This window comes from Helobdella robusta (assembly GCF_000326865.2).
Source record: "Helobdella robusta unplaced genomic scaffold HELROscaffold_41, whole genome shotgun sequence".
Taxonomy (NCBI): Eukaryota; Metazoa; Annelida; class Clitellata; order Rhynchobdellida; family Glossiphoniidae; genus Helobdella; species Helobdella robusta.
In genome coordinates, this window is record NW_008704941.1 from 336,254 (window position 1) to 347,352 (window position 11,099).

The 11,099-nt window shown below is 31.0% G+C and overlaps 2 protein-coding genes across 2 annotated transcripts in view; one reads left to right on the forward strand and one right to left on the reverse strand.

Moving 5' to 3' along the window:
- Nucleotides 1–1,979: 1,979 nt before the first annotated feature.
- On the reverse strand, nucleotides 1,980–4,449 carry HELRODRAFT_177108 (hypothetical protein; the record flags this gene model as incomplete). The annotated part of the gene is made up of 5 exons (XM_009025327.1): nucleotides 1,980–2,066; nucleotides 2,383–2,486; nucleotides 2,840–2,963; nucleotides 4,150–4,151; nucleotides 4,380–4,449. The coding sequence occupies 5 exons, from the start codon at nucleotides 4,447–4,449 to the stop codon at nucleotides 1,980–1,982; spliced, it is 387 nt and encodes a 128-aa protein (XP_009023575.1).
- Nucleotides 4,450–10,491: 6,042 nt separating this feature from the next.
- Nucleotides 10,492–11,099, forward strand: part of HELRODRAFT_177109 (hypothetical protein) — a gene marked incomplete at both ends in the record, with an annotated part of 4,604 nt that continues 3,996 nt past the window's right edge. Inside the window, one exon of the mRNA XM_009025328.1 lies at nucleotides 10,492–11,086. Coding sequence (XP_009023576.1) covers nucleotides 10,492–11,086 — 595 coding nt within the window. The remainder of the gene's footprint in view (nucleotides 11,087–11,099) is intronic.

Genomic DNA, 11,099 nt, shown 5'->3' on the forward strand with positions numbered 1-11,099 from the left:
ATTCAAGATAATTTTAAAACTCGGTGTTTCAAATACAAAAACAAATATATATATATTCGTGTCCAAATTTCAGCCTGCTCTCAATTGAATAACGAACTCATGCCTACGCACGCACGTCCGCACGTACGCAGAAATTTTGAATAAATAATGACGTAATAATATTTAATTGATCAGCAAATCGTGAAGTTTATTTTTGTAATTGATTCTTAATAAATAAGCCGGTAGATGATGTGTAAACAACTGCCGCACAAAGATGATCAGTGGGTGGAATATACAGAAATAGTTAATAGGTACTTGCTCTTGTTTTGCATCATCCGAGTTCAAAGACAGAAAGAGCCTTGTGAATTTTATGTGAAAAGTGTCAATTTCAATTGCATGTACGTATATTAATTTACCTTAATTAGTGTTATTACTGTTTTATTGCAATGTGGAAAGATAAATTTTAAAAATGTTTGCCAAAAACCACGGCTAACATCGAATACGTTTATCAGTTGGTATCTATAATTTAATGAGATAATAATTAAATTGATTAATTAATTTGTGCAATTAATTGAGTTATTTTTGTTTGGGTTTGAATAGTTGAAAAAATTTAGGAATACAGACTCGAGAATCAGAAAAAACTTAAATTTTCTGTTTTTTAACTCTACAACAAAGGTGGGTAAACTACGGCCCGTGCAGCTGTTTTATGCGGCCCGTGAGGCCTTGTTCGCCTAAAAAAAAGTCGTCAGACAGACATTATGACCAAAAAAAATGAGCCACAAACCTTAAAAAATTGTCCTATTGGTCGAAAAACTTTGCTATTTAAGTACATATGTGGCCCTTCAAAGAAAGGATAAAATAGTTCTCAACGGGGCCCTTACAGCAAAATGTTTGCCCATCACTGCTCTACAACAATTTCAATAAATTTATATAAAACTCATTTTTATTGAGTTTATCAGTTTAATTTTGCTAAATTCAAAACCAAAATAATTTTTCAAACCTGTTTCTATCAATCAAATTTTATTATTATTCAAAAACGACAACAGCCATATAAAATAAATAATAAAAATATAATTTAATCGGCATTTTAAATTATTTTCACATTATTTATTAAATTACCATCATTTCAAAATTTGAAAAATAAATATTTAATATTTGAAATTCTCAGTGAATGTTGTTAGGTCTGACTGGCATTGGCCAACGTAGTAAGGGTCGCTCGTTTTAGAGTTCTCGGAGATTGTGGCCTTACAATGCTTTCCGTTGAAGCATTAAGCATCCTGATTTTATTTGTTGTTATAATTTTTCTAAAAATTAAAATATTTCTCCTACAAAACTATGGGCAATCTAAAAATAACACATATTACTCTGATGTTTCGAGGAGCCACTAAAAACCATTGCAAAAATGTTGTCTTAATAGATCAACAAATTTTAAACGAGAAACACACACACACACATGAACACACACACATGCACACACACTGTAATAAACGAAGTTGAACCTATTTTAAATAAAATGCAATAGTTTTTTTTTATTACATTTTTAACGTCTCGAGATATCTATATCGGTTGGTGATCATTTCTGTCTTTTAGGACTACCATTAATTTCTTGAGGACTACTATTGATTTCTTGGCGATATCTAGTGCAATCAGTTTTAATGAAAATGTTTCTAACAGTTTTTATTTTTATTTATTATATATATATATATTTACAATATTCTATAAATTCTACCGAATGTTTGGCGTTAATATATATATATATATATATATATATATATATATATATATATATATATATATATATATCTATATATATATTGAGTTTTTAAGAAATAACTCCAAAACAATCACATTTTCATGCAAGTTTTGTTATCGTAATTACGTAATCATTAGATTTATATATTAAATGGTCATGTTAATTTATAAATTTAGCAAAAATGAGACACAACTTTAAAATTAGTTCATTGTGTCATTATCTTCATTTGAATGAAGGGAAGGCCAGTTTATTGGCAGACAGCTACGTAGATCGGGTCACCGAGAACTGTGTATTCATCAACTCTTGCCTTGCACCCGTTGGGGCACGAAGTACCCTTCAAAAGCAATTATTAATTTATAATAATATTGTTTATTTATTCAAATTTGACTTGTTTGAAGTCAAAGAATTCGTTCAACGAGCGTTCCCTAACTACCAACCTAACCAACAAACCCACAATATATACTAAACATCATTATAAACTTGAAGTTATTTTTCATCTCATAACAACTTTTAAATTGCTATACTTTTTATTTTCTAAAATAGCTTAAAACTGAAAGCTCGTTAACAGACGTTTGCTAGCTTGTCACAAGTCAAATTTGGTAAATTTTTTCGAATGAAAATAAAATGTTAAATTGAAAAGAAGAAGAAACTTGGCAAGGATTGAAGCATTCGCAGTTGAAGCAGTAGTCGTCGTCCAGTTTCGGGTACATGTTGGCAGGGCATGGCTCATCACACATGGGTGACATCTCACAGGCTGTGTGTTGTGGAATGGTGGTTGTTGTTTGACGTTGTTTGAAGTGAGAGAAAAAAAGAGAGAGAAAGAGAAAGAGAGAGAGAGAAGAAAGAGAGAGGGTGGAGGAAATGAAGTGAGTGAGAGATAAAGGGTCGTATGTTTGTTGTTTAATAGTTGTTAATTGTTTAATGCTTGTATTTTCTTTAATTTATTGTATATATGATGAAAATGTTTTAAAGTAGTAAGTATTTTTGTTTAGGATATCTACGATAAAAGTTGCCGCTGAACTAGATTCGTTCATTTATTTTTTAAACAAAATTCTGAAAATGTTACAAAAAATTAAAACTTGAAAAACGTAATGGCGAAATACTAACATGATCCCTTGCCTTGCGCCATGTTCATCTGGACGGCACAGCAAGCCACTACAAGTAACATCAGGATGCTTCTCATGACTGGATAACTGAATTTTGAAAAATATTTTATGCAAAAAAATAAGACCTTTAAAAAATATTTATTTAATCATAAGTTTATAAAATGACAATTCGATTACAAGCAAAATTTTTAACCTGTTTAGGTTGACTTTTTGATTTTTCTCCCAAAAAACTTCAAAATATTCTTACGAAACGATTCAACCGTTGGGATCCAAAGCCTTATATTTAGATTTTGCTCGAATCAACTTCATATTTAATCATATGAAAGATGTGAACAAAGAGACAAATTAACGCGTAGAATCAACGAATATAGGTCCATTAGATTAAAATCAATCATGCAATAGTATATGTATTTTATATGCTTCATATCTTATCTAGTCGATCTTTGGAGTCTGAGTTTGCAGGTGTTACCGATAAAATCTACATTAACTGTGATTACAACTCGACGAAATATCCGCTGTCTTATTACGAGATGCATTGATTTTGTCATCTAAAAATTATAAATTTTTTTTTGAAAGAAGCTGAAATATTCACCTGAAATATTGTCATTAATATGTCATCTAAAATTTATTAAGTTTTTTTAAAGTTGTCAATAAGTGCATCTGAAATATTGTCGTTTATCAAAATGATGTCACATCAGCTTTTCAAATATCAATGTATAACTTATGAAACATTTAACAACATGAAGACAAACGAGTTGAGATAATTTTTTCAATGATTAGTTGAGCTTAACACAGCAAATTACATTACCGATGAAAATGATATGTTGTTGGCTTACCATTAAAAATTTTAACCCACAAAAAGTGGGTGTAAGTTAAAATTAATTTAACCAACCAACACTATAAAAATAAAAAAACTCATCAACTGGTCTTCAAATTCGTCAAAATTTATTATTGTTATCATTGTTGTTAATATTATTTTTATTATTTGAGTAGGAAATGATTCTACATATAACAAAAAGTCACAGCGAAAAAATTCTAGCGAAGGGCGGATGTTGTTGCCAATATGGCCATCGTTAAAATTACTTGCTTCCTCATCAATTCACTTCCTGGATTATTAACTTTTATTTCATCATTTTTTGAATATTGGCTTTTGGAAGTTGTCGTTTCTGCGTTTGCCACTATTACTACTACAACTGCTATTAATACTACCACTACCATTACTACTACTACAACTACGGCTACTACTGCTATACTACTAATAAAAAAAGTAAAATTTAATCATATACGCTGTGTGTGCTTGTCTTTTGAGACCTCTGAATTAATAGTAAGTAATTATGAAGTGAATTTTTGGTGTGGAATAAAAATCCCCGGCCTACCTCTGCAATTCACATTCTCTTACGGCTCCTTAAACATTCCCACTGCCAAATTCCATTTCCAAAGATAATGATGCCAAAATCAAAATGTACTCTTCATGTAAACAATTTATTTTTGTTGTAAACATTATTATTACAATTACTTCACAGACTGGGGAGTATACTTACCAACGTACACTGAAACATTTCTTAACGAGTTGGTGCGCAAACGTGAGTAACATTTAGGTCTGGTGGGCATTTTATGTTCTGTTTTTGGTAATTAATTAATTAATTATTTAACTTATTTATTTATATATGACATGCACTGAAATTACATACAATGTTATACTAATCATTAAACACCATCACCATCATCTTCTTTTTCTTCATCATCGTCATCACCATCTTTACGAACAAGACACTAGCAGCAAGTAATTTATTAAATCTCCAACTAATCTAATTGAGCTCATATTCCACTTTGTACATGCCAAATCGATCCGCTGATTTTATACAGGCTTCCTTGAATATTCCAATCGCCAAATCCCAACTTGTTTTACTTAGTGAATAAACCCTGTGGATGGATAGGTATGTAGAAGATTTTCTTAGAATTTTTAAATTTGTAATTAAAAATGAAAACTAAATTTAGAAAGTTTTTAATAAAGTATTCAAATTTTCTTTTTGTTTCCGTAGTGAAAGGAGTTTCAGCATGTTTGTAGTTTATATTCAGTTTGAGAGGAAATTATGAAAATTAAAAACCACACGACATGAACAATGAACATTCGCTGTAGTCCCTTGCACCTAAAAAATGTTTCTCTTTAAAAAAACGAGCTCGAGGTTCTAACCCGCGAACATCACACGTTTTACCAATTAAATAGACAAATGACATCAACCAACCACATTAAAAAAAAGAATCAAACATCGAATCCGAAATGATATACACATTGATTAAAGTTACAAAAACATAACAGAACCAAAAAAAGATAATAAATTTCTATAATGTGAAAAAATAAGACTTCAGTAATTTTTTAAACGTGGAAGTTTTAAGAGATACATTTCACTAAGTATAGAATACAGCTAGCATGACGCCATTTTCCCATGTAGTTGTTTGTTAAAACCCATGCAATTTCATAAGTAAGCCAACTAACTTTATTTTCTTAAATCTGCTGAAGTAATTAGTAAAAGCTGCTCGCTTGGCTTTATCAACATGGACCCCAGAGAGACTCAGCTCTGGCCATTAAATACACATACATTCTCTTCTCACACACGTACATACATATGCAAACAAACGAAAAATCAACATTTTTTAATCTGAAAATTTTTGAAAATTGAAAATTTAATTTTAAATAACGCACTTGAGTCCGCATTTGCAGCAAACCGCGCAAACAAACCTCCTTCGTTAATCAGATTTGAGTTATTCATGGCTGGTTGAAAGATTTAATACAAATAAAAAACAAAAACAATTTAGAATAATGGCAATATGGCATTGATGGTAATAAACATTGCTATGATCGTCACGATCAGCACCACATCTTCGTTGTTATCAATACTATCATGCAATCATATCATGAGGTAACACGTGCGTTGCGTGATAATGTTTATTTCTCAGCACGTAGTGTCTGTCGAAGGCGATTATGAGAAATGATGATGATGATGTGATGATGGTGATGATGATGATGGTGATGATGATGAAGATGGCTGTGATGATAACGATGATGATGATGACGATGATAGTAATGATGATGATGATAATGATGATGGCTCTGATGATAATGATTATGATGTTAACGATTATAGTAATTATGATGGTGACTTTAATTAAGAAGTTAATGATGTTAATTATTAATCTTTTTTGGAAAATGTAATACTTGTTACAGATTTTGTAAAAAGTTTTTAGCTGGTTATATGCCAGTTAAACTTTAAGCAGGGAATTAAATGCACGCAGTTACGCACATATGACAGTTGTTGAAAAGTAACCAACAAATTATAAAACTAATTAGATTATGTATATGGCAGAGTTTTACAAGAAAGTTTATTTAAAATTAATTTTGGGTTCAACATGTCTTTCTCCCCATTCGTGTAACACTTGGAACGATCTAAATTTTTTTTTTTTTTTTTTTTGTAGACATTCGATTCAAAAAAAATATTGCAGTATTTAAACTTTATTGTTCCAGAATTAAAATCATAATTCGCATTCTTGCTGAACTCCTTAGATATTTGGGTTAAAACACAGCAGTTTGATTGACTGATTAAAATGATAAATATAATATATAAATGCCTTATAACTGAATAGTTGTATAAATGAAATAGTTTATTTTTGCCTTATTTTGAAGGTGTCAAATTTTAGGCTACTAAAAATCCATGCATCTAATAAATCGTGAAATATTTTGTACACATTGCTACAGATTCGTTATAGACCACTCAATGTTCGTTCTTATTAAAAACGATAGAACCAAATTTAGTTAAAATTAAGTCATTTTAGTTTAATTTAATAACTAATAAATATAATAATGCATTTTTAAACACCAGCTGAAGCAAAACATATAGCCAGGCAAAAATATGCAAATAATGAACAAATGTCTAAAAGAAAGTTAAAGGTTAAAGGTTAAGAAGATATGCGAAGTGTCGTGACACATACAGTGAGAGGTGCCTGTGCTACTTGCACTCCCCCTGGAACATGGGGTCGCCGCCAGCTGTTGGTCCTTTGTCTATCACCTCACATTTCTTAGAGCCTGGACAGTCCTTATCCTGAAATGTTCATTAGTGGAACATTTTTTATCTTTTCAATTATGTTGGTGTTTCCGTTAAAATCAGAATAAACAATTACTTGAATAAATAAACACTTAGGAGGATTGCTTGTTTTTCAAAATGTTACTTCGAAATTATGATTGTATCGAAAACGTTTGGTTATAAGAGTAGAGTATTATTAAAGTTGACTGTGGTCACATCTTTATTCACCATTCAGCCCTACTTATCAGAAAAATGAAAACTTTTAATTAATGATAACATGATATGCTATCATTGACCCTTGACAAGATATGTTAAACTAAATCCAATACATATAGTAATTTATTTAATAAACTTTAAACTAAAACCTTCAGTTTCAATTTCATTCAATGATAAAATCAAAATGAACGAAATCTTAAAAATTCGTCATACATATTTCGTTCTCAAATTTTCTTTAAAAGATTGATGTGCAACTTTTGTAAATTACAGAAATTTATATAAAAACAAAAACCAAACAGCAAAAAACAAATGTATAAATTAGACAGTTCAATAAAATATGATACTCAAACAGACAATTACCTTGCAAGGATCGAAGCACTGACAAGTCAGGCAGTAGTTGCTGTCAATCTCTGTGTATTTGCCGTTAGCGTTGGGACACTGTGTACCCTCGTCACACATTGGAGGTGCCATGCACACTGTTCGTTGCAGACAAAACCAAGAACATTTTTGATTTTTGAAAAATTAATTCAAAAAGTTGTTGTGGTAGTAGTAGTAGTAGTAGTTGTTGTAGAAGTAATAGTAGTAGTAGTTGTAGTAGTAGTAGAGGTAGTAGTAGTAGTAGTAGTAGTAGTAGTAGTAGTAGTAGTAGTAGTAGCAGTAGCAGTAGTAGTTGTTGTTATAATTGGAAAATTCAAAAATTCAATAACGATAATAATAATTTATGTTTAATATTTTTGGGAGATTCAATATAATCAGAGTAGAGTAGCAGATAGTTTTGCCATAAAACAAATGGATGGCACCAGAAAATGAATTGAAGTGGAAACGCCAAACTCAGTATTAATTGACAAAGAAAAAAATATATATTCAAGTCAGAAGGAAAACATAATTTGATCAGGTTCGGTACGTCTTTAGAAGTTTAATAAAATAAAAATAAAATAGAAATAAAATAGAAAATAAAATCAAACGAAATAGAATAATTAATAAAAAAATGAAAATACTAACATGTGCCATAATCGTCATACTGTCCGAGGCAGACCTCCATCGCAAAACAGACCATGAAGAACATCACCATCGGGTACTTCATAACTTTAGTAATTCAAAGAAAAATAAGATTTAATAATTGTATTTAATAATAATTCATTTAATAAATAGGTTCAATGATAGCTTTATTAATTCATAGTAAAAAAAAATTATTGAGATAATCAGATTTTTGACAATTTATGAAAATTTTTAATATTGAAATTTTGAATAATCATTATTAATACTATTATTTACTTAATTTTTATTCGCAGAGTGTATGTAACTCAAATTAGAAATAAATATCCGAATCAAAAGAATTTTACGCAGACGAATATGGATGGATTGAGACATAGTGACACTTAATGGCATCTCGTTTTATTCACTACCTGTATCGTATCGTATTATCGTATCGTATCGATCGTGTCGTATTATATTATATTAATATATCTGCGTACGATCGCACCACCAATCTGTTACACCGCTTACACACATATTTGATCACGTGGACGAATCGTTATTATTATTATTATTATTATTATTCACAGAGGGCGATTGTCAATAAGTTTTTACGATAATGAAGTAATAAAAATGTTATAAAATTAAAACCAACATCTCTCTTTCTCTTTCTCTCTCTTTCTCTCTCTCTCTCTCTATATATATATATATATATATATATATATATATTAAATTTATTTATATTAATATATATATATATATATATATATATATATATTAAATAAATTATCATTAAATACAACGCTAAACACAACACACACACACACATATATATATATATATATATATATATATATAGTATAATATATATATATATATATATATAGAGAGAGAGAGAGAGAAAAATCACAACATGTTTGGCGTTAGTTAACTTCCAATTTAACTTTTCGATTTTTCTAACGGTTGATCGTAAATCATTTTCAAGTTTCTTTAGTTCAAAACCAAAATTTTTTCCTTATTTTATGCATGATAGAACAAAGAAGCTTTTTCGGTATTCCTATACCATCTTCGCTGTTCAAATTGATACCTTATGGTTGGGCACATAAACAACATATCAATTTGAACACCGAAGATGGTATAGAAATAAATTGAAAGTTAACTAACGCCGAACATGCTGTGATTTCTTTCAATAATTGCATATATATATATATATTTATATATATTATATATATATATAATATGTATATATATTTATTTATTTGCATTAACACCCACCAAAGACAAAGCTTGTACGGACATACACATCATAAACACATCCCACTCACACACACACACACACTCGCGCGCGCTCTGTTTCCAATAAAATTATTTTTGTTAGATTAAGGTTTTGTTCATTTCCAAATAAATCAAAGACTGGCGTTAAATTAAACTGTTCCAACCTATCATACAAAAGAAAAACCATTTGATATTTCATAGGTGTTAGTGAAAGATATTGGTTTATAATGGGTTTTCAAAAATTTTCTAAAATACCAGAACTTCTTCCCGAAAAATTCTGATTACGCCTTACGCTATTGAAAATACGTGTTTAGTATCAGTGAAGCTAAATGCAATAACTACTCTAGTAGTTGCACTTGTAGTAAGGCCAGTGGTGATAGTATTTGCAGTAGTGTTATAAGAATAGAAATTTGAAATGAAATTTTTGACTGATTAAAATTCATTGATTGAAATTTTTATTTAAAATAAGCAATGCTATGTAAAATGAAATAAATATTCAAAAACTATTGCCCTTATTTTTAGAAAAATACTGAAAGGGCTTTTCCACTGTCGGGAGGGGCTGGGCAAAAAACTGCATCACCCCCTATCAATCAATCCCAGTGGCAGTAGTAGTAAGAGTTGTAGTTGCAGTAAAGGTGACTGTATAGACAGAAAGTTATAGTAATAAGTTTAATATTCAAAGAAGTAACATAAAAAAAACGATGGTAGTTGTAATAATTTGAAAAAGAATGTAGAAGTTGTAGCAAGAGAAATACTAACAATAGTTAAAATTGTGGTAGTAGTGTTGATCTTACGAGAATAGTAATAATATTAGTAGTATTACCGGTTTCATTGGTAGTAATGTAATAATAATTTGTGGAAAAAGAATAGTAAAAGATGGAAAGATGAAAATATGAGCAAATTTATTCAAAACATATTATTTCAATATCTACCATTTACGTACATCTGAGTGGTTGATTATGAAAAATTTATTGAATCATTGCCTTGTGAGTGATGTTGGATCATCAAAGGCTAGGCCCACCGCTTATAACTGTGGTTGCGTAAGGAAGGGCGTCCTGTGTAAAAACTAGCCAAATAATAAATGCTTATGATGATGACGGAGAAAACAATGGCCCTCAGTATCCGGCAGAAGAGGGTGCGAAGAATCTCCGGAGACCCAGTCGATGGGGTTGTGGTGCAAGGCCCTGTGGATGGTCTGGCTACTGGCACCCCACTCTATAGTGTGGCGGTGCAAGGCACTATAGATGGAAGGACTACTTGTAGACCAAGGGGTTGGAGGTTTGGTACCTGGAATGTAGGCACGTTGACAGGAAGAAGTTTGGAAGTGGTGGAGGAGCTGCAGAGGAGAATGGTTGACGTGGCTGCATTACAGGAGGTCAGATGGAAGGGTGAGGGTACAAGGTTTGTGGGGGCTAAAGGTGGAAGATATAAGTTGTGGTGGAAGGGGGATGATGGTACGGGAGGAGTTGGTGTGATGGTAAGAGAAGAGTTGTTGGAGCAGGTGTTGGAAGTGAGGCGGAGAAGCAATGGGGTAATTGTGGTGGTGATGGTGTTTGGAAAAGTAATAGTGAGGGTGATATCAGGATATGCTCCGCAACAAAGTAGGAAGGAAGAGGAGAAGGATAGGTTTTATGATGATGTTTCTGACGAGATTGGGCAAGCGGGGTTGAATGAGTTTGTGGTGTTGTTGGGTGATTTGAATGGTCATGTGGGGCG